General features: G+C 38.2%; 1 protein-coding gene across 2 annotated transcripts in view; it reads left to right on the top strand.

Moving 5' to 3' along the window:
- Positions 1-25,128, top strand: part of ldlrad4b (low density lipoprotein receptor class A domain containing 4b) — a 332,819-nt gene that overhangs the window by 292,309 nt on the left and 15,382 nt on the right. For both annotated transcript variants that reach the window (XM_055163708.1, XM_055163709.1), the window contains one exon: positions 24,631-24,785. In XM_055163708.1, coding sequence (XP_055019683.1) covers positions 24,631-24,785 — 155 coding nt within the window. The remainder of the gene's footprint in view (positions 1-24,630; positions 24,786-25,128) is intronic.

Raw genomic sequence — 25,128 nt, 5'->3', positions numbered from 1 at the left:
GTTCTGTACCATCTGCCAATCCACACCTTTTACACATGTACTGTAAGTCTAATTATTACATGTGACATAGTGTATTTAGGTGGGAATAATTATAAATATAGTACTTAAAGTTCTTATGTGCAGTAGAGGAAGTAAAAGGCTCATGGTGTAAGATTAGTGTGTAGTAGTAAGATTAATCGCAGTTGAATCAAAATCACAAATGGTCTCAATTTACAAAGACTGCAATTAGTTAAGTCCCTTTCAATCAACATATCCGGTATTATTATCTAAAACTAAACTTCTAACCCTATAGTTTAGACCTTTACAAACATGTTCTGAAATACATCTGATTCTTGTATTAAATCTCTTCATATTTTAGTCAAATGTGAATGCTTTTTTACGTGCTTAAAATGTGAACTTTGAACTTGAATTGCAAGTGTAACTGTAATCACAAAGTGGATATTTTGCCTAAACCGTTCAGCGCTTGTGTACATAAACCACATCTAGTCAACACCACTGAGATCTTTGTCTAGACTTTAATGTATGGGCACATAGTAAAAACACAGTACTGCAGACATTGGCTATTCTTCCACTTTTTTGTCTCTTTGTTGTGTCCAGTCAGACCTCAGCATGATTCTACCATTTTATTGCTCCCCTCTGGCGACAGCCCCACCTGTGACGCTGACCTGCGGAGATACGCTCAGTGCCCGATCATTTTCATAACCCTCCCGCTAAGTTGACAAAGATCTATGTGTCTGGATGGTTGCTTGAGTCGCCTTTGGCTGATCTGAGACGGCGAAGCGAGACGGCATCCATGTACTATGTGTGTGCGCGCTCCTCTAATGCCTCCCTTCTTCTTTTAGTCATGTTTTTATCACAAGGAACAGATTTTCTTAAGCTCCTCGTCGCTGTTGAAGGATTCCGACAACAAATCCAAAAATGTTTATTACATGATATCGCTACACAATGTCAGCACCGCCAACATAAATAGACTTTTTTGTCCCTCTTTGCGCTGGTATCAAGCCGATCCGTCATGTTGTCTAATGCAGCAGTAATTCCTCTCCCTCTGTCTCATCTGATGTTGTTAAAGAGATGGATAATGATGATGATGATTGTAATGGTTGGCAATGAGGCAGAGACAATTGTTGCCAGTCACTGTCTGCCTCCGCTGAACTCCTAATAAGCCACAAGTTATCAGGCTTCACTTCCCCATACGCGACTATGCAGCATCAATAGACATCCATCTTTTTTAATCGCCATAAAAGGGGTCACTACAGTTGGCTATTGATTACTGAGAGCTTAAGTAACGCTGTAGATAAAGATACCAATTGCCTTTGATTTCGAACTAGCTAGGATATAAAACAACCACAAAAACATTAATCAATTGTGAAGTTATTATAAAAAAAAGTTAAAATGTCAGATAGGCTTATTACTGATTTTGTCAACAAACTTTTAAGGAACTAAACGTTTGCACAATCTATTGCAATGGGTAACAGGATGGTAGGTAAAAGAAATATATAATTTTATAAGTTAATGTCTATGCAAACATTTTCTGAAATACATAGGATTCTTAGTATTATACTTAGACAAACTTCATTGATCCTCAAGGGAAATTATTTGGACACCGTAGCTCACACCTCACAATAAATATAAGAACAAGAGCAAAAATATAAATGGTAATAATACATTCAAAATAAGTAGCAAAAACAACAAAAGACTTGTGTGAAATAAGGCATAATTATATAAATATATCTGTATTAGTTACTAGTCCATATGTTAGTTTTCTCTCTCCCCTGTTAGTCCTCTAGGAATTGACAACACAATTTAAAAAACAAAACAAAACACATAAATGGCCAATTTAATAGCTATTGCAACATTCTCAGAAAACTATCAGCTCATTTTTCCCTAAATCCTGCAGTCCTAGTTTAAAAGTTGGTCTTTTAAGAATTTATTTTGTATTGAAATTGGTAAAAAAAAAAAAAAAAAAAGATTTTGAAATTAAACTATTGAGCTATTCATCTTTGCATCACTAGCAGCATTCACAACATGCACTAGACAAAACCGAAAAGCGACAAAAGATGAGAGGTCACGGCTGCTTTATTATATAGTGGGAGTGTGAATCCATTTAAATCTTTTATTGACATTAGTTTCAGAAGTAAGAGCTTTTGCCCATGGCTGTTTTCGCCTATGGGCCTACCTCTGTGCATGGCTTTCTTGCTGAGATGTTGTAATGCGCTCAGTCTGTGGTGGAGGATGCACAGCGCGTAGAGGTGTAGAGAGTGGTCACCTGATCGTTGTGAGAGGCAGGAGTGTGACTGGAGTGTTACTGGAGCTATTGTTGGACCACAAAAGCCCCATTGTGAGGGCCCAGGGTGAAAGAGTCAGAGTTCATGTCCTTTTAGTGTCTTTGAAGTGTGGAAGTCTGCAGGCGACACTGTAACCATCACTCAACTCTAGAGGTTTTTTATGTCCACAGATGCGCGTTTTTCTTCAAGGGTGCATATCACGCTCTTTTCTGATCTATGTGATAATGTTGTTTGTGCATCAGAAACATACCTGGAATGTTTTTTTGTTTCATTGACTCATGCTTAACACTCAAACCCTGCTATGTAGGTTCAAAACTGAGCCTCAAAAACACTTCTGATGTCATGTGTTCATAATGCAGGAAGTTCACTGTGTTTTTTAATCTCTACACACCTGCACCAGAATACTTTGGATTCTTACAGGCCTAGAATTGCCATTCACAAAAGGGAAAGGTAGAGTATATAACATGAAAACAACTGCTTCATGCCATCACAAGGTGGAACAGAGCATTTTTAGTTTTAGAGATGTTGACAGACAAATAATGAAAGATTAACATGTGTGAATGAAACTCAAGGCATGTTTTTGAAGAGGTAACAACATTCTAACATGGCTAAAGCTTACTACAGTCAACTTTGTGTCATATGGGACCTTTAATGCGTACCTCTCTGAAATGTGTTTTTTTAGAGATCACCAGGACTACAACCAACTCCAAATGAACAGTGTTTTTTCTGCAGACTGTGGCCAAACATTTTACTTAGCCGCTTCAGATTATTTGGGTCAAGTCAAATGCGTTGAATTGAATCTCTGTGCTAATAACATCCCAGGCATGTCCAGACAGACTGAAGCACACTGCTGTCCTTTAAAATAATAGTAGTAATTATCGTCATCATCTGTGACTAGACAAGCACTGCTCAAGCTGCTCTCTGCTCAATGCTACTTCACTTGGCATGTCCCCCTATTGGATATTTGCATGTTCTTGATAGGCGTAATGATATCCAAATATCATATTATGGTATTAACAGTATTCATCTCATGATATTTTGATGTTCTTTGGAGGATATTGGAGAAATGTCCATTATTTATCACTCAAATGGTAGACAAGAGCCAGTATACTTTCTTTTGATTGTGAGTAGGGATGTCAGGCTGAACTCCTTAATCAATTATCATGGTCATAAGGATCACAACATAAGAACCAATGTTGAACTAAAAATAATAATACTACAAGAACTCAAAATGATAAAAAGGGAAATTTTAAATTCAGTTTCTGCTCAATCTTCACTCCAAAAAAAGAAGTCTAAATTTTGGTTTAATCACTTTTTTTGTTTGTTTTATTCGCTGTCACATAGTACAAGAGGAATGGCAATCTTAATGTCAGATTTCTCTGTTGTTTGGTTATAGTGTCACTGACTATGGATACTTGCAAAAATGTTTAAATATTCAATACACCAAAACTGTATATCCTGGTATCCCTAATTTTTCTAGAAAATCCACCAATGTTGAACCATTAACCATTAATATTTGGATTAATTGGATTATTTAAGGACTGCACTTATTTTGACATACAATATTTTATTATACTGTTTTATGCTGCTGATAACCTGAGTACAGTCTTTCATTTTGTGTATTTTTTTTACTGAAATGAGAAATAAATTCTGATTCTAGATGGTTGAATATAATCACATTTATTAATCCAACTGGACCACAAAACTAGCATATTACAAATAGACACTTACCTGCCCACATCTAAATTAAACCTTAGAGGACTATAGATCTCTCCTGAAACCCACCAAATCTGAATAAATAAAAGCATCATTACTGCAACAGACTGACACGTTTCCCATTGAAGCTTGTCAGTAACCTGCTGTAGACGGCTAAAAACACCTAAATAGCCACCCGCACTTTGACCCCTGCTGACCCCACCCCCTCCCTTTTAACCGTGACACCAGCGTGACCCCTGTGCACAGTCTGGTTCAATCACTCCGAGACAGGCAGTGCTTGGCTTTATGGCATGGGGGCAGTGGGGGCAAGAAGGGGGAGGGGGGCTGTCTAGACGCTATCCTGTCTGTCTGGCTCTGATAGTGTACACTCACCTGGAAGAGAGAGAGAGAGAAAAAGAGAGAGAGAGAGAGAGAGAGAGAGAGAGAGAGAGAGGTGGGGTTAGTGCTATGTCACCTAACTACATGAATATTTTACAGAGAGAGTTGCAGGCTATTTGAATAAGGCTTGTGTTTAGTAACAGTGATAGCAGTGAGAGTAGTTTGTAAGGCAGGGCAAATAATTGAAAATCATTACCATTAAATTGTCTAATCAACATAATGGGACCAAGGCAAGTCGTGTGTGTCAGGCAGTCTTTTTAAAGTTAGGTTTTAGTAGGCTGCGTGATTCTGGAAAAGAAAATAGGATTGTGATTTTTCAGATAAGTAATCGCGATTCAGTTCAGAGTGCACATTTTAAAGGTTCAGGAGTATTAACATTTGAAAAGCAATATAAACTGCTCAAATAATATATGAAATATGAAAAATATTATACATTGCTAAATATTTGTTTGTGGGTTTTTTTTGTATTTTGTTTTTATTGCAAAGAACATTTTTTACCTAAAATGATTACAGATTTGATTTTCAACATTTAATATTACAATTGGAATTCAGCAACTTTTGATTGTGAAGCCCTTTTTGATTTGGATGTTGGTTTAATCTTAAAAGGACAGTCCAAAATTTTGGACGTAGGGCCTCATTTCCTAGTGAGCCAGACTGTTGGAGATGTGTGGAGACACTTTTAAAAAAAAAAATCATCCAGTCCTTGTGTTTGAAGAGGTTGATGGTGCTAGGCTAGCGCATGTCAATGGCCATAGTTAGCCTGCTACTAAAAACACTTACCCACTCCACAAAGCATCCGAGGCAAATCTGTTATTATGCCAGACTATCGATGTAAATGTCTGAGTTGATAGAATAATGTTTGAAATAGAACTAACCTTGAATCGCCTGAATCATTGCATGTTTAGGGACTATTTTCTGATATATCAGTCCGCCGCTGCCTAGCTTTCTATCAGGAAGTACAACTTGCTGCTGCTACTCAGACATAAATCCTTCAAATGCAAGGTTCTAAAATTATTCTATCAGACATTCACATCGACAGTCTGGCGAAATAATAGATTTGCTTCGGGTGCTTTGTGGAGTGGGTAAGACTGTTTTTAGTGGCAGGCTAACTATGGCCGTTGACATGCACTAGCCTATCACCAGTGACCTCTGGAAATACAAGGACTGGATGGAATATTTTAAAAAGTCTCTCCACACGTCTCCAACACTCCTGTCCTGTTATAGTCTTGCTTGATTCCTTATTTGGTATTAAATCAGTTTTTTACCCAAATATCGAGAAGAATATTAATTTCAGTCTTCAAGGTCATACTTCTACTACATACTTATTTATTGCCTAAACTTCTCTAACAAGGACTAACAATAGTTTCTTAATGCTCTACTATAATGCTCTACTATTTATAAACACTTTCTGGCCAGACTCTTTTAAATGATAACTACACTTAGTTACTTAGTGTTAACCAGACATACATCTGCAGATACCCGATGCCAACTGATGCCAGTGCAGACACTGAAAACAGCTTTTATTTCCTTAAAACAAAATTAAAATAAGCCAAAACTGATCCAAGTGTGTTATGTAGCTATTATTTATCTTTCAAGGAACTACAGAAAAATCTTCATATGAATAAAAATTCAAACATTATGAGACTTTCTGGACAAGTACGACCAATAAATATTCTTATAACATTGGTTTTACATGTCCGACCAGAATATCGACTGAATCAATATTTGTAAGCCGATATCCAATCCAGTATCAAATCGGTGCATCCCTAGTTTTGAGGCAGCACGTTAACTTGACAAGTACCATGTCCAGCAGTACCTTGAGAAAGCCAGACGCTCACTTTGACACTGCTCTCATGAATATTACAGGCTGGACTATCGATAATATTAGAGTACGTTGTAATATTCATGGCATGTTATCACAGGGAGTCGTGTCTTTCCTGCTCTTTGTTCATGTTAAATTCATGCAGATGGTGCAGATATGGCCGCCTTTGGTTTCATAGCGAGTACATGGGCCCAGTTCAGCTCTAGACCAGCCTAAGACGGGTATAAGCCCATTTAAACGGCACAGGAAAAGTCAAAAGGTGTTGAGTTAATAGACACAACCAAAAGGATAATGCAGATATTGATACAAAACTGAGTAGAGCTTTCACAATATTAAAATTTCAACATGAACTTGAGAAAGAGTACCCTATTCAGATTTCTATACCAAATGGGAAAAAAGTTTTTTTGTTTTTTGTTTTCTTTTTTTTAATTACTGTTTCAAATTAGTATCTACTTTCAGTACTATAGCTTGAGCTTGAGTTAGTTGTCAATCAATCATCAGTGTTGACAACCCTATGATTTAAGTTTTTTTTAATACAAAAAGCCTAGTTATATTAAAATGAGACATATGAGAATCTTCTTAATCGAAAATATATTCTCAGGATTTATTGTATTGTATTGATGATGCTGTGAAAGAAGCTACAGCTCTTTCTAATATTCATTCTAACATTCATACAATTCATTGTATATGTCTACAGTTTAATTACTTCACAGCTATTGTAAATTAAAACAAAGCAGAACCATAAACTTCAAAATGTAAAAAAAACCAAAAAACTTTATTATATAGTATTCTCTCATTGATGTGCTGATGTCCCTAGAAAACTGTTGTCACTTTGTTTCGCGAGTCATAAATCATTGTGTATTTTCAAAAATTATTATTGAATTGGACTATGAGTTATTGTTGCCACTACATCTCCATGTCTCTATACTTCAGTAATTAAAGTTGACCATTGACCATAGCATTGATTTACTTCTTTTTACCACAGCTCAGCATGTCTAGTTTGAGTTCCCCTGCCTCATCACTTTTGGATGTTGCTTGCAGTCATCAGTAAATAAATTATTATTCTTTATTCAACAGTTCATTAAAATGCAAAATAAATGACACTTTTTTGAGACTATGAATATTCATGCCTTAACTTCCTCTCTTTGAAAAGTTTTTGTGCTTGTAACGCCCGTCCCTAATTTAAAGACAGCACTAAGACTGTTCTGCTAGACGGCGTAATCATATTTAATCTCTTTCCCAAGATGCACTGCTTTTGAAAAACACAGAGCTGAGCAGAACCTGAGCTTTCAGTGCAAAATCAATAGCGCTCAAGAAACATTTCACTTTTAATTGGCTGTTTACAACAAGCAGAATTGATAATGCATCGAGCACAAGATTATTGGGAGGAGCAGCGTGATAACTTAGGCAAATAGTTTTCATAACCTTGGGATACACTTGGCACACATCTTAAACATGGATTTGAATAGAGAAAAGTAAGAAAAGTGATTGTGTCCACATCCAAACTTCTATAACAGATACTAAAACTAGTATTAAAAACTAGATATTTATTTGAATAAGTATTGATACTAAAAAATAGGATAGAGATTTTTTAGAATGATCTTGAGCTGTATCAGAACACCTAGCTGGACAACTGAGGGATATAGGACCATATGGTAATATAAAAAAAAGTACTAAACAAAGTTGATTCCTGAGTATCGAAATCTAATTTGAAATTGTAGGATCATGTCAACATAGTTTAAGGGTAAAAAATTTAAAATGCACTTGAGCTTGAGTTGAACAAATCTGTTGATGATTTATCTATACTGTATACCAAATCATAATGATTCTTGCAACCAACCAATCCACAAACAATATACGTTTTTGAGTGGAAACTGCCACTCTGTCAATAACTGTTATTTAACCCACCGTTTGAATTCAAAACAAACTTTGACCTACTCCACTTTCCATAGCTGACTTACTCGGTTGTTCACCACTATAAACTGTCGGCCGATCATCTGACTGTCTCTTGCCCTTAGCTCTTATCGCCGCTGATAAACAAGCTACTGCTGCCCAAGTTACAACTATTTTATGGAGCTTTATACAACTGCACTGGCTTTTTGTCCATAGACTTGCATACAACTTGCATTGTTGAGATTAGAGATGATAGTGAGACGAGGCGCAGTTTCCATCACACGTGATTTGATTCACGGGAACATGACACGATTTTGACATCATTTATAATGCATACATTTTACAATGCAGTTTACCTCACACTTTTTGATTTGATCTTGATGCACCTCATCAAAGTTAATCCTTTTTTTGTGTCCAGGGTAAATGTAAACATTGAATCTCTGCATGTGTGCACAATTTTGGGGCAATTATATCTTGCAAGATCTTGGCCTGTCATGATAACATGACAAAATGATAATAAAGTTATGCCACTGACACAAACCTAAAGCAGAATTATCACCAAAAACTACTGCAGTTGTGCAATATTGTTTAAAAAACTCAAACTCCAATCAAGAGCTACTAGAATGAAACACTTAAGAAGTAAATTTGTCTCTATAATGAGTCATAGAAGTTATTCATTCAGTCCTCCACAGCTCAAATCATATCACTGCACAGACAGTTCCCTACTAGTACAAAGCACCTATGATAAATATTGATCCACAAAATGTATTGTGTAATCTCTGATTTATTGAACGATTGATCAAAATATGTAATTATCGTGACAAGCCTAGCAAGAGCTTGTGGTGTGAGATTTTTTTTAGTTCTTAGTTGAGATAAATTATGTTCAATTTGTATGTGTACTGGCAATTTAAATCACCGTCAAAATAAATGACACAGAAGTTGCATATTACCTTGACAACTTTTATCACTTTGCAGTCTTATCTTGATTGATCAGGTTGCAATCAGCAGTTCATGGTTTTACTAGTGACTGTTTGCATGGAGCCTTAGTTTTCCATTCTCCTCATGTAAAACTGCAGCAGATCTGTGAGGACGGAGCTGCAGAGCCTGACGCTAATGTTAATGATATCTCAAATCTCATCTGATCTCTTGCAAATGAACCTGGAACATGTCTTAAGCCCTAAAGCTGCAATTTGAGAGACAAATATGTGCTGGCTGTGGTCTGCACATAGACTTTTATCCTTAGTTTTTTTTACAAGGCACGGTGGAGACATGAGACAGATGCAGTTTTGTTGAGTTTGTAGCATGTTTTGGCTCAATCATGAAGTATTCTTGTGTTAAACTTAAGCTGTTAAAACAATAGATCATAAACTGTTGTAACTATCTTTTGTAGAATTGCCGAATCATGACTACATTTGTCAAGAGTATTGAAAATCTGATACTAATCAATACTAAAAATATTATTGCACTTTTTTAAGCAGATATAAATACTAAAAAAGACACATTCACAGGACAGAAATGAACCCTTCTTGAATAGCTTTATAACAGTCTTGAGCTGTATCATAACAGGTATTAATAAGTACATAATTTGTATACGCCCATGGACCACTATGGACCCTACCTGGATGACTGAGCGATAACATAGATACAATTATTATTTAAAAAAAATATATAATTAATATATTAATGAGCATGGTCTCAGAATCGGTATTGAGTATATAGTCTACCTTAGTATCGAAATTGAGTTTGAAATTTTAGTATTGTGACAATGCTAATCATGACACAAAAATATCATGATCTGTGTCAAAGATTACATTTTAAAAACCTGTTTTTATATTAAATCAACTCTTTTTGTAAACTTAACTTTTTTTTTCCCCCTTTTAATAGACAATTTTGCATTATCATTGTGCCTTACCATGGCTTTGTGACATGTCCACTACTTGCCATACTCCTCATATTGAAACATTTGAATTGTAATTTGTATTTTAGTCACATTTTTAGATAGCAACCCTTAGATTTCAGTTACTTTTTTCTGTCTTTCATAATTACCACACAGCCGCACTCTGAGCCAACCACATTTATTTCACATTTTGAGGGCATTAGCGTCTTTAGCATCCATCCGAGATATTGCTGTCGGGCCAGATTGATTGAGAAGCCAGTGTTTTTAATCCTGTTTTGAGTGCTTGTGTCTGATGATTCCCCCTTGTGTTGCAGAGATGAACAGAAATGATGGAGGAGAATAAAATGGTGCAACGAGACAGAGCTGTAATTGTTTGTTCTCTCAGTGCCCCCGGTCCCTACAGCTCGTCTGGCACCTTTTTTTTCATCCATTCCTCCATTTACTAACACTCATAACATCCCCCCTCCTCTTCTCCATGCCTGCTCTCCTCTTTGGATATTTTTCTCTCAGCATCTCAATCAAATCAGCAGAAATAATGTGGCGCTAATGTTTCGGCACAGAAAAGCTAGCATACGTTGGTTTAGGTTACACACCCGATCTAATTGTGTTTTCGGGGAAGCTGGAATTGTTATGGTTAAGGGTTTAAGTGTCAATTGATTGTGCGTCACGTTTCATTTTTGTGGGATTTGGAGGGATTAAACCAATCCCTAGTATCATTTTCATAACCTCAATGCTGTGAATGTCTCCTGCAATTTATTTTTCCAACCTAGATTCCTAAATTAAATATTAGTTTAATATGTGCACTTGGATGAATGCACGAGTGATTTAGATTAAGATAAGAAGATGGAGGAGAGGCCTGTAATCTAATGTTTTTTTCTAAAAGTTTGTGAACAAGGCTACAAGACAAAGTAGTGGTTTTAAAGTGTTATTTATGGGTCCCCATCCACAATAATCACTATATCCATTTATCGTTCAGTATATGAAAGCTGGAACAATATATTTTGGGGCTCAGTATTTACCGTGTGTACATTTTCTGTGGAATAACAAGGACATTTTTGTGATTTACTTGATGCAACACAGTAAATATGAGCTGTACCGAGTAGACTAAGTTACTTTTATGGTTAATTTATAGGTTTTAATGATACTGTGTATTTAAAAATGGTTTGTTGGGATTTTTCTGCTTTATTTTAATCTTTATCAGTGGCATAAAGTAGTTTCAATATTATTGTTTATTGCAGCATATCTATGTAGCAATATATCTTGCTTCGAATTTACCGTTCATCCTCTGGTTTTGACCTGTCTTTCTATGGTGGCAACTCGGCACCACCCATCCTGTATTGTGCATGTTCTAAGTTGCATCTAAAAGGGCATCTGGCATAAAACCAGCACAATGTCAGATCAGTACACTTACATTTGCTCATAAAGAGGCGGATAACTTGTAGTGTGGATATTACATTCAGCAGATCATTTGCAAAATTTTAACCCAAACTTGAATGTTTTATAGCTATTGACAATGTAATGCTTAAAGTATGAACTAAATCTGCCAAATACACATAGTAACTGTTTCCATGAGCACAGCAGTTCAAACATGTCATGACATTATGCTTTATTGCGAGCTTTAAGTACATACTAGACTTTTGGTAGACTAAATGAACTTTTCAGCCTGACATCCATCACAGGATTTATGTCCCAGCTCCACGCCCAAGCAAGTCGAGGTCCATCAATCATTCAATAAGGATGACAATATTTTTGTGTATATTTGTTCAAGAACCATTTGAAAGTAACTAGGGATTCTCCCATATGGATTTTTGGAGCAGATTCCATATATGCCATATTTGTCTTAGTGCTTTGGAAGATGACCAATATTTACCAACACTACTACTATTGTGATTTTATCTAATTTAAGTTACAATATAGTTCACAGATTCACAAAATGTCTTTATCTGGTATATAAAGAAAATGTGTTGCATGATTGTGTATAGGTATATTTTTTGCTCTTCTATTTCCATTTTTACGCCTCATATTATGAGTACATAGAGGCTAGATGCACTACATGGGCACATAAAGGCTAGAACTGCTTAGAAAAATTGTGGAAAACCCAATACCTATATTAGAACAGAGATCAACCAATATGAGCACCTGATGATCAATAAGCTTTGCCATTGTTTTTGGGTCAATATGTAAGGCCAATTTGGATTATTAGTAGTTTCAGTTTACTACAAACTCACCCACAAACCTTTTTTTTGCCATAAACCTATAAGAGAGTGGTGTAGTCGTATTTTGTGCAGCTATCTCTTCGTATTAAAGTCTTAATATAAAGGCCAACAGCTGATGCTCTAAAAAAGTCCAAATATTGGCCCGATATATCTCTTAATTCGAACCAGAACATTGCCCATTTCTAAAAGCAATTGCCATGTGAAGCCATCCAGGTTTGCCATGTTTTTTTGTGTGTGTTTTTTTTTTTTTTTAATGTTCCATTCCATTATTATTCTCCCACATTGTAACAAGCCCTCTGTGGCGACTGTGTTTTTTCCATGTTTTCCTGACCCGCCGACACCTGTGTAATGTTCTCCACGCATGCAGCGCATCCATACACAAACAGCCCCTCTCCTCCGGGTTAAGCAGCTCTAAACTAGTTCATTTATTTCCATGGAGGGCCTGCTGCCTGCTGTTATAGACGGCTGAGGGAGAGGAGGGAGAGGAAGGGGAGAGAGCGGAGAGGGGAAGAGGAGAGGGAGGCACGTATCTGCTTCGTGCTGTGTCACACTCTCTCTGTGCCCCGGGCCGATACCAGCCGTCTAGACGTTAGCGAGCTACGTCTCCCGAGGGAGCTAATGCTAATGTGTCTGCTCTTCCCCGCTAACTGTGCCACTCTTTCAAAACGGCCTGTCTACCGCTGCTGCTTCTTCCTCTCCCCTCTCTCCATCTCTCCCTGTATGTGTGTGCATGTAACAAGTGCATATTGGGAACATTTCGGTGCCTGGCTTGGTGTATTGTTTCACGCTCAAAATATGACATGGTGGGTATAATTAAAAAAGCCTGCACATCTGGTCAGTCACTTGAAACATCTGTTCACCTGTACAGTTCATGAGGAAGTTATGAAACTACTCAGTCAACTAAAAAAGCCTTTCTCAAACTGTGGTATAATGTTTCTTTAATGGTACACATTCATAGACTTTCCAGATATTACAAAGCACTTTTCGGTATGACTATGCTTTGTACATTTTTCTTCATAGTCTCAGCTCTGTCACTATCCTAAAACTGCCTTTCTGATACTTTTTCTCCCATATGTTTGCTCCATAAGTGGGTTCTTATAGTTCTTGTTTTGTCCAAGATTATAGGCCTGCAGGAAGTCATTCTTGAATTCAATCTGTCAGGATATGTAGTACCATTAGTTTGTCATACATGAGTGCCACTATTTTAAGATCTCTGTCTGTCTGCGTATCTGTCTGCTTCCTCTCTCCCCCTTCACCTCCTGTTCTGTGTGTATTAATATGTTGGCTATGAATATTCCAGTCTAGGTCTACTCGTAATATTTTTGAATCCCACTTAGCTCCAACCTGATTTTGGCCAATTTAATGACTTAAAAATGATAATCTACCGCGCTGTTATAAAGATTTGTTTTCCACTATTTCAAAAAAACTGGCTTCTCTATTTCCTTTCCCTACTTTGTCTCCTCTCTATGCTCTTGTATGTGTGTGTCTGTGCCAGCCAGGTCGAGGCAGCTCCGGGCCCTTGTTCCTGATCGCGGCACCGTGCCCAGGGGTTACCATGGCGACGCGGTGGCAGCAGACAGTGTGGTGTTGGAGAATGGGTCGGGTGTACTGGTAGACGTGTGTGTATTTGTGCGATTGTGTGTCCGTGTGTGTGATAATGTGCATGTGTGTGTTCTTGGTGAGGAGGTGGGCAGCAGCCTGTGAACTGGAGGGACAGGGCCTCACTCACTGGACCACTTCAAAGTTGGTTTGACTAAGTGCCATCTTGTTGTTTTCCTGGTTTGAATGTGTAATAATTTAAAGGGCACATATTATGCTATTTTCTGATCTATGTTTATAATGATGTTTCCTCTCCAAAAACATACCTGGAGTTGTATTTTGCTGCATTCACACAGGTGTTAACCATGCACAAACCCTGCATATTTAAGTTGAGTTTTTCTCTCAAACTGAAAATACTCTGTTGCACCTTGTGATGTCATGTGGTAATACAGGAAGTGCTCCACTGTGTTTTTAAACTCCATACACCATCACTAGAATAATTTGTATGATTTCAACCGTGGAATTTCCAAACTCTACTGAACTAAAGATTAAAGATAGATGTTAACTTGAAAACTACCACTTCATAACATCACAAGGTAGAACAGAACATTTTGAGCTTTTTAGATGTAGGCAGACTTACTCTGGATTACTCAAAACATGTGTGAATGGAACAAAACACAACTCTGGGTGTGCTTTTGTTGAGGAAACAACATTATAACATGTCTTAAAGCTCATAAGAGTCAATTTTGTGTAATATAGGACCTTTAAAGACTTTATGTGACTTATTATTAGACAACAAATTTGGTTGTTGGATTATAGAGTAGACATACATTGGATACTGATTTGGTCTATGTGTTACTAATGTTTTCAACTGGACAGTGTACTTGCGTGTAGTATATTTTGTAAAGGCTTGCAAAACTAAGATTTTATTTACTCGTGGTTGTATTCAACAGTGTTATCATCATCTTTAACATTACTGCTGTTTCTATGCATTAACTTATCAACACCACCAACATTTGCTAGGAAGTTCCGTTTTTGCAGCTGTATTTTTTGCAGTTAACATATACCATATAAATTGCTTAAACATCTGGTCGTTCTGTTACTTGATTATAATCAGTGAAACAAATTTGTCAGGAAATATTCAGCACCTGTACATACCATTTTAACTATATTATTTTTAAACTGGTGTTAAGTGACTCGCTTGCTCGTATTGTTTTGTAGCATTGGCTTGCACTTAGAGTTCCCAATGTTTCAGGAAGTACTCTGGCCTGAGAAAGGGTACTTTTGGGGCCAGACCCAAAAGTATCCAGTCCCCAGCAACTAAATTTAGTCTTGAGTTCAAAGGTTCCTGGGAAAAGTTCTTGCAGTAAAAACAGGGCTTAGCTGTGCACTTGCAGCACTTCCTTCCCCCCTTGGTTCATTTCACACTAAAGTGCATTTTTGATTGCCAGGTGTGGCTGTGAGAGTTTCCCCTCTCTCTCCTCTCAGCTCCGACTCTCTCTCTCATGCAGCCTTAGACCCAAGCAGGAAACAGGAAATGACTAGGGAGGATACAGGCCAGCTGGAAGGCTTGTTGTGATTGAGTCAAATAATGAAAAAACGATGGGCGGGTGCATCATACAGCATTAAGTCTCATTAAAGCCAAAAGTTATCCAAATTGACATGCACAATATTTTTTATGACGATGGGGTGGAGTTGTGCAATGCAGTGATTTATTGCATTGTAAGTCCAAGCACACATTAGCAAAGAAACAGTTGCATTTACTCTTTGGCTTTCAAATTAACTGTTCAATCTGATTCTCTCATTTTTATAGATTTTATCTGGTCATAATGAGGTATAAGAGCTTTTGGACATAACTCTGAACTAGAAAATTGACCATTGAAATTATGCCTAACCAAAATAGACCGAATAAAGCACTGGACTAAGGGAGTGTCAAGTCATCCATAGTGTTTGGCTCCAGTCAAATGAAGCTCACAAAGGCAGCAATAGGGGCCTATTTGGAATAGAAAGGTATTAACGGACGAAATAGCAAAATAAAAACACAAGGATCATGTACAGTGGTTAATATGAACATTTTAAGACCAAAATGACCTGGCTTACAGCAGCAGTTACAGACAGAAAGGTGACCATTTTTCAATGTAAAGTCAACTCAAGCCACAGTTGGATGGGCCCCCATGCTCACTTCCTATTTGTAATGTGGTAGCTAGCAGGTTGTGCAAATAAGTGCCAAAGTACTTATTACTGGTATGTAAATAAATACCAAAACAAATGTAAGAACAAAATGAACTTTTAGTTATTGTCTCTTCATTCAACATTTCCCATATTGTTCTCATTAAAGCAAACCTATAAATGTATAGTTTTAATCACCCCACCTACTCATCCATATTTAGCTCCCTGACTTTCCAGCCACATAACTGCATTATATTTTTGCATTGCCATCCTCTGTGCTGTCTTTCCCATTTTGTTTTGCCTGTCAGCTCTTGCAGCGGCCTTCTGTTCATAAACTGCTGCCTTAGCTGTGGGCCCTGCTCTGCTCAGCTCCACTCCGCTGTGAGGAATGGTAATAAGTGAAGCTCCTCTCCCTCTCTCTCCAGCCTGAGAGCTGATAGGCATTTCCTCTGCTTGTGGGAGCGCTCTCCTACTCTGCATTAGCAACAACAGCCAGCAGCCTGCTCCCCACACGCCCAGCGCCTCTGTCAGCACAGTCTGTCAGATGTGAACCAGACACAGTCCAACCAGGGTGTGAGTGCAGTCAACGCATTCAGGCCATTTTCTCTGAACACTGGAATATTATAGTGCAAAGTTAGTCTTCGATCATTACTACCACCACTAGGAAAAGTACTACCGTGAAGACTGCTATTACTGCAATGGTAAAATTGTCTTGTCATCTCTCTTGAAACATGGATCACCACCAGGCCATTTGAGCTGAAATATTTCATTTTAGATGGTAAAAAAAAGTTCAATTTTGCACAAATTTTCCTCTTATGAGCTTTTAGCCATGTTATTATGCTGTTACGTCCTCAAAAGCATACCTGGAGATGTGTTTTGTTTCATTCACACATGTTTGAGTAATCCTTTATTATTAGTCTGTCTACCTTTTATCTTTTCTTCAGTTAAGATTGAAAATTGCTGTCAATTATCCATTTGATTATAGTAAATGTGTGTGGAGTTTAAAAATGCAGTAATTCCTATAGTACTACGTGACATCACAAGGTGGAATATTGTATTTTCTCTTTAAGACAGCCTAAATATGCAGGGTTTGTGCGAATGAACCAAAACACAACTCTGGGCATAGTATTGTGGTCATGAGACAAACCTGTTCACCCTGTCCAATCAGATTTCCTTGTTTAGAGAAAGTTTATGTATATTGTAGTATAACCAGGGAATTGTATTTGTATGTATTTGTTTTTTTTATTTTTGTTGTGAAGAAACCCAGAAAGTATCATGCCAACACACTGCGCTATTTGCCATCCACGACCTATGTATTTGATCATGTGATGTGGTATCTGGCATTTGATTGGTCAGTTTCTTTTCAGTTGCAGGTCGGGTGAACTGTGTGACCTGCCACCCCTCCTCCCCCACCCCCCCCCCCGTTCCCCTCTCTCTCACAGACACACACGCACACACACACACACACACACACACCATGCACACTCGTATAGACAAACATGGGTCAAAGGCTTGTCACCGGGTCAGGCTCTCCCGGCTGTTTACTCTCACTGTTTGGCTCTTTGAAATAGTCGTTGGGACGAGCTGCTGCTGTTGTTGTTGTTGTATGGGGCTAATGGTTTTATGGTTTTATGGCCCTTTTGGAGCATCCAAGTTGACGCATTCAGAATTCAAAGTTAGGGTTTAGCACAAGTCATGCAGACAAAGTTGATGCTATACAATAAGTTGTTACTTCAGTTTCAGTTTAAGAGCAGTGCCCTTGTGCTTCCTTTATCGATAAATACCTTTTGCTTATTTGTTTTGCAGTAGAAAAATGGGTGTATAGTCTTAAAGGCAAGTATCTTTGGCTATTTTCCAAGTTTAATGTTACCATAACAGTATTAAAGGAATGGAATGCAGTTTTTCAATGGGAAGGTACTGTACATATTTTATGGTAGTGATTGCAACCGGGTGGCAGTAGCAGAGTTCTTAGTAGCTGTGGGTTTGCTGTACAGCTAAATTATTTAGAAGTAAAGTGATTACTGACTGAATACTTTTAAAAATTTGTCCTCTACTTCCATTTTTAAGCAACTTTAAAGGATTTTGCTATGTACAATACATATAATTGACTGCAGAGATTTGGCTTGAAAAGTCTGACTGTATTTGCCATATGAAACCATAATTTATATTTGAGTCCTTTTGCTACATAGCCAATGTATTATGCGATGTGATACTAGTGTGTGTGCTAGGTTCAAAAAACCTATAGCTCTATACACCTACTGCGTTCCTGTCAGATTGTTGCGTAATGACTATATTTTAAGCAGAAGCCACTTAATCTCTGCTTAAATCTCTACTTAAATCATGGGGCAGGTTTTCTTGCCGGTGCAGCTGAACAGAAGAAGGCTGACCTTTATGCAGGCAGACATGATAATCCCGCGCTGTCACCAACTTCAAGTAAACCTTGTTTGAAAAAGCGGCTCGTAAGTCCGACTCACATCCTGTCGACGCATTTCTCTCTGTGTTCTTCAGGTCCAACCACTTTAATGATTGTCTGCTGCGGCTGCTTTGGTCTCACGCTGTAGTCAGGATCAAGGTTAGGGCATTACTCAGACTAATATTAGACCAATAGCAGGGGAGCACATGTCAAAACAATGGTTAGGGTATGATCCATGAGAAGAGATAGCTGAGGGACTGTTGTGAAATCTGAACAGTTCACATCTTGCACCTGTGGCAAACTCCTGCACAGTTTTCTGATAAATTTCAAATTGTGTTCATTGTATATACCATTGTATTTTTGTTTTTTAGCAGAGGTTTATGAGGATTAAATAACAACTTGCATGTAAAGTGCACATTCATTGCTTGATAATATTCCTATAGAAGTAATATTGAAGAGGTGGTACAACCCAAAAAGGACTAACAGATTAGATTAGAAAGATACTTTATAATCCCAAATAAAATAAATTTTTCAGGTAGCACACAATACATAATACAATGCATAATATAATACATAACATCAATTCATATCAATTTATCAAATTATAATGAAGCATTGTACAGCCACAACATTGCAAAGCACACATGGACATGTGCAATCAATCAGTGTATTCCCAGTATTACAAATCAAGATTGTCAGAGCAAATGTGTGTTTCCTTTGAAGTGCATATTGTTTTGGCACAGATTTATACCACATGCCCATCCACATGTATGCATTGTTTCATCCTACCCTTACTGCTAGTCCTGTTGCACAGCAGCAGAGGATGCATTGAACTGAAAGTACTAGGGCTGTCAAAAGTATAAAAAATTAGATACTAATCAAATACTAAAGGTAGTATCGAAATTTGAGCTAGTATCAATACTAAAGAAGTCACATTCACAGGACAGAAAGTAACCTTTCCTGAATAGCTTTAGGATGATCTTGAGCTGTATCAGAGCAAGTATAAGAGCACATAGACTATTATACACCCATAAACCACTATGGAAACTACCTGGACAACTGAGGGATAATCAGACATAATATCACACCATAATATAAAAGAAAGTACTACAATTTAATGTTGAAAATGACATTCTATTGTCTATATAAAGGCTGTTTTTTATCATCATTTTGGTATCGAAATCTGTATTGAGTATCAAGTCTGTTCCTTAGTGTCGAAATCAAGTTTGGGTTTTTAATATCATGACAACACTAGCACCGATAATCTCTATAGGAACATAAAGGATAGCAGCGGTGGTCACTTGGATGTCGTTCGTATAAACTCAATGGCCTCTCTGCTCCATCCCCAACATAGAAAAGCCCATGAACTGCTGGCTCACCGCGCACATGCCGGATCCTGCTGAAGGAAGGGAGCTGCAGCCGCCCGCCTCATATTGTTTTGACAAGTGGATTAGTGTTGTAATAACATCAGGCTGGTGGTGCTGGTAATGCGGACTGCCAGCACACTCTGTTCCTCTGCACTGGGCCTGAACGTTGCTGTACACCGCGTGCTTCTCGGTCCGGACGCTACACTTCCTTTTTCCTTCTGTGCATTGCAAACTATGAACTTTCATGTTGAGGGGGGGCCTGTGCTCAATTGTTTTGAGTGGTCTTTGGATGGCAGAAAGTGAAAGTAAAAATCTCACTCGTGTTTGATTTGTTCACAAAGTCATAAGGACAGGCTGATTTTGATGTTAGCCTAGTATTGACATTAACAGTATGTGCAAGCAAGTACCTCCAGATCCAAACATGGATTAAATCAGGTCTAAATGAGTCTAAAATGAGACCAGTCCAGGACTAACATCAGAATAAAGGAGAACAAATGCATTAGATTTGTAGCTAGATTAAACAAAAACTCTGCAGAGGGCCCAGTATACCACCAGAAGTCCACAGTTTGAGAAACACTGAACTAAACCATAACAGTGCATTCCATTATTACAGCGACTCCACTGCCCCACAGAGTATAATGATGTATTCTATCAATGAATTCATATCAGCAGTGTAGACCTCCAACTATATGACTGTGAGACAGTTCGACTTTTCAGGCTGTCACAATAAGCATGTGGGAAAGTGTTGTCTTTCTTCACAAATATTCTCGTTAAGTTGAAGTATGCTTCAGGAAATATCTTTCGAGACATTTAATCCTTTGAAAAACTTTGTCTTGTAACTCAAAGTATTTCCTCCCTGCTTCTGTAGCCCTGAGCAGCAGCAGGCCTACACTCTCTATTTCCCAGAATGCCGCTCTCTGAATGTAAGCCTCCGTGGGTCCCCTCCCTGTGGTTTCTGTGGTTAACACAAGCCAAGGCCAGTCCCAGATGCCTCTTGTCCCGGGACCAAAGCACGTTTTCCCCCTTTCACATGGACTTTGGATTATTTAGTTAAACTCTGGAGGTGATATGTAAAGTTATACTGAACAAAACGAGAACAATGCATTGTTTTGGAAAACCTTTATTGTGAAATGTTGAAGTTGGTGGAGAAACAATAGCTGATACAGTTCATTTTATGACAAGGGAGCATTGTTTGTGCCTATGAAGTTTCATTTGGGAAGTGAGAGCTCTTTAGTGGTTTGTCTCCATGTAATTATTACTTGGCGTTACAGCTTTCTATTCCCTGTTTTAGGTTTCTGCAGATATCAACACAATTCACATTTGATTCTGCTTGGATCGTTTTCTGACAGACTTGTTGGTGACATTTAGATGAGTCCACATTACGGCTCATTGAACCATTGTCTTTCAAATTGTTTTGCATTTGACCTGGTCTTGATTCCTGGCAGTCCCGCCCACACGATTATCTTGTCTACTGGATTTTTGCTTTACTGCTTTCTTCACAGCTTTTTTATGTACGCTTTACAATTGAAATTTCAAGCAGCGTTAACATTTATTGTTGACAGGGGTTAAAATCGTGATCAGATTCTGTCATGTTATATTTTGATTCAATGCGTTACTGTTTAATGCAGCTATTTCTTCAAACACAGACACTTTTTCCCACTCACTCTTCCTATCGGTCATCCACAGTCCACTCTGTGTGATTGACAAGTGGGTTTAACCAACCACAGTGAAGTGTGAACTCGCAGAAGCAGCATGACCAATGAATCATCATATAATCTGAATTGTGGTCTTGGTGGTAAAAAAAAAAAAAAAAAAGATCATGATGTTAATTTTAGTTTTTTTTGCATATAACACTTTTCTATTTCTCCTCCTAAGCATCCCATAACTCCAGTTGTTAGCACTGGTTAGTTTTACTGGCTTGGGTTTCGCTCTCCTCCATATTTTCCTTTCTATGCGGTTTGGCCTCCTTCTTCACGAGGCGTACCCCACCCGTCCCTTGTGGCTTCTGCTGCGGTGGAGAGGGTTTGGGTGGATTTCGGCACTGGCTCCACATTAACTCGGCCTAAAGCTGACAAATAAGCCTGCCAGGATTACTATAGGCCCGGGCAGTGGGGATAGGCCCGGCTTCGGTCTACTTTGGTATTTCAAACAGGGACTTTCTGGTGGGAATGAAAAGGCTGAATCATTGACTAGCCCTTGGTTTGATCCTCTAGGTTTTGTAAGAGAGCTTAAAGGTGCATTGGGCAATTCTATTAGTTTTCCAATTGAAAGTTATCGGGAATAGTCATATTGTTTGTACAGTGTATTTTAGGCAACCATCATTGCGCTATTGCGTGACTATTCCAAAACGTATTAAACCCAACCAACACTAAATGTCTTAAAAGTAAACTTGTTGTATGCAATGCTCTGATTCTGGTGGGGGTGCTTCAGGGCTGTATTTATTTAGAAAAGCACCGCAGTACCTCATGGTTTCACTAGAGGGCGCCACAAAATTACACATTGTAAGATGCTAACTATTACAAAATAGTTTTACTCCTGATGCCCTTCCATGTACACCAAATTTTTGTCCTATTAAGATAGCAGGGAATTGAAAGAGTGCAACTGAATAGTCTCTGTCTAGAATAGTCTTTCCTGTTTACATCAGCAGACATTTTTTTCCTTCTTTTAATCACCAGCATCAATATACATCAATAGTTTAAATTCAAAGATTGCCCTTCAAAATGTTCCTTGTTTTGTCTATTAAAACGTCGCAAAACTGAAGCATTCCATTTGAAATCGATGACTGTACTTGATGACGTGGTTGTATACTTAGACTTAAGCAGACTATGAGCACATACACACACTGCTTCAGAAATGAGTCAGTGTCCGGAGAGTGAGTCAGAGGCAGAGGTCACAACCAGTGCCAGACCAGACAAGGTCAAGACTCCAGCTTCAGACCAACTGCAACAACAAAAGACGCTCTGACAGAAGCAAAGAGAGAGCGAGGGAGAGAGAAGGACAGGGAGAGAAAAAGAGAGAGAGAGAGGAGGGGATGAGGGAAAGACTGTGGGCAAGTGAGGAGGAGAGGCGGGGGAGAAAGAGAGTGGACATTCAGAGTTCAAAGAGTCAGACTAAGGAGAGAAGAGAGAGGGAGAGAGAAAGGGAGAAGTGCAGAGGAGGGCAAGCAGATAGGAATACAAGAGTTGAAGCTGCTCTGATGTGCAAATGTGGTCTTATGCATTAGAACTGAAGGTGGTTCACAAGATCAGATACAGTATGGAGATATGATGATGAAGTCAAAGGCACTGAACAGCTATAACTTATTTTTTAATCCCCATACACAATATCTCAAGTGGTCATGTAATACTGTATATTGTTATTGAACGTGTGTTGTATTGTGCTGTATGTTTATGCTTGTTTAAACCACATAGTTGTGGGAAAACCTGTCTGTACAAGTTCAATATTATGACCAGAACCAAATTCTAAATCAAAAACTTTATTAAATAAAATTGTAGCTTTAAACCAAATCAGAAGCAATTTGAGAAGAAAAGTTGAAAAATATGTTGAAAACTACAGGAAGTCGAAAGTTGTAAACATATTGATGGCATCTTGCTAGTCTTGCTTTTAATTTATATATATTTTTTCTGATACTTTCAGCAAAATAAACGTGTCTGTTTAATAATTTCAATGTACAATAGGGGAGTTTTGGCCCACTACATGGTTGGTAGATAACAGTTATGGAATTTGATTTTTTTTTTTTTTAAATTGCCAAATTTTTAGTAACATCTTAAATGTAATGATCTCAGCTATGTTTTCGTAAAATGAGTGGTCCAACTTTTTAGAGGCTCATTTTTGACATTCCTAATTCTTTTGGCAAACCATACAAAATTCGCTTTATCGGACAGACACATGACAGATGAGCAGTAGACACTGGGGTCAGACAGGACAGTACAGTGCACATTGTAACTCCACTCTCGTCCCAGATCCATGCTCGTCCCGGGACAGTCCTGGTCTGAGTGGGACAGACACAGACTGCATTCAGTGCCCTTACAAAGACACCACTGTCACTGCAGACAACAACTCATCTTTTTAAAGAGTTTGGACATTTCTAGTCTGCGCTCTCAAAGCTGGACTTGTATACGGCTTTGGTACAGAGACAAGGGCGAAGTCTGGTCTGTGCTACCCCCTGCTGGTCAAGGCTTGTCATAACCAGTTAAAATATAACTTCTAACATCCCAGGTCTCTACGAAGCTACTCATGTTAGATTTGCTATACAGATATGTATCTGTACTGATGAAAGTGTTGTGGGAATCATACAGTGTGTGTGTGTTGTGTGTGAGAGTGTTTTTTATTGTAGTTCCAACATTTTGGCATTTTTTTAACATACAAAAGTATATTGCATTATTGTGTTAGTTTAATTAAAGATGCACTGGGCAACTTTTCTGGTGGAGGGTCCGCTACCTACTTGTCTATGGAAATGTTATTGCTTTGCCTAGAATGTTCTGTGGTATGATATTAAACATGAACATCTAGCATTTATTCATTACTGGTGTTTCTATTGCTCAAAAACACTATAATTCTTTCTGTGAATAAAGGCAGCTCTCCAATCCTAATAGTGCTGTAACCTGCCTGTATCCCTTGTGATAAATAGGTTTAGTCTATACTGTGGAACATTTTAGACAAAGCAACAATATTTCCATGGAGACAAGGAAGTGGCGGACCCCCACTAAAAATGTTACGCAGTGCACCTTTGTGGATGGCTATTTATGTTTCGTTTTCATGGCTAATTAAATTCGGTTGTTAGTATATAGACTGTTATCCGCCAACCAAGACTATAAAGCTATTACCAATAAAAATGCTTTTTTGATCCCCCCAGTCATAATGTGTGAATAAATTGGTCTATCCTTGTGATATTTGATACTAACCCTGAGTTGTATTATTCTCTTTGTGTTTCAGCTGAACTGGAGTTTGTTCAGATCGTCATCATTATCGTGGTGATGACGGTGATGGTGGTGGTCATCATCTGTCTGCTGAACCACTACAAACTGTCCACCTGGTCCTTCATCAGCCGGCAGAGCCAGGGGCGGAGGCACGACCACGCACTGCAGCAGGTACCTATAAACTAATGTTGTCAATATACTTACATTTCAGACTTGATTTCAATACTAAGCAGTAGGCTTGATACTCCATACTGACATTTTTGATACAATTGTCAACACAAAATAATAGTACATTCATTAGGTCACCATGTGGTCTTATGCTAGTTCTGATAAAACCATAGACTGTAAGTATAAATGGACATAGCTAACCCGCTTGCAGTTGCGTTCCTGGAAGGAAATGAGCTTGGGGGTGCTTCCAGCTCCATCAACTCTGGGTCCAATTGATTTTACATGGAAAAACTGTTACCTGTCTCTCTGTAAAATTTTGTTATACTGTGGGTGATGCTCACACACA

Source organism: Boleophthalmus pectinirostris, unplaced genomic scaffold, assembly GCF_026225935.1.
Source record: "Boleophthalmus pectinirostris isolate CB_2022bp ecotype Guang Dong unplaced genomic scaffold, ASM2622593v1 HiC_scaffold_6, whole genome shotgun sequence".
Classification (NCBI taxonomy): domain Eukaryota; kingdom Metazoa; phylum Chordata; class Actinopteri; order Gobiiformes; family Gobiidae; genus Boleophthalmus; species Boleophthalmus pectinirostris.
The sequence above is the reverse complement of the archived record's forward strand: the minus strand, read 5'-3'. Positions and strand labels throughout refer to the sequence as shown.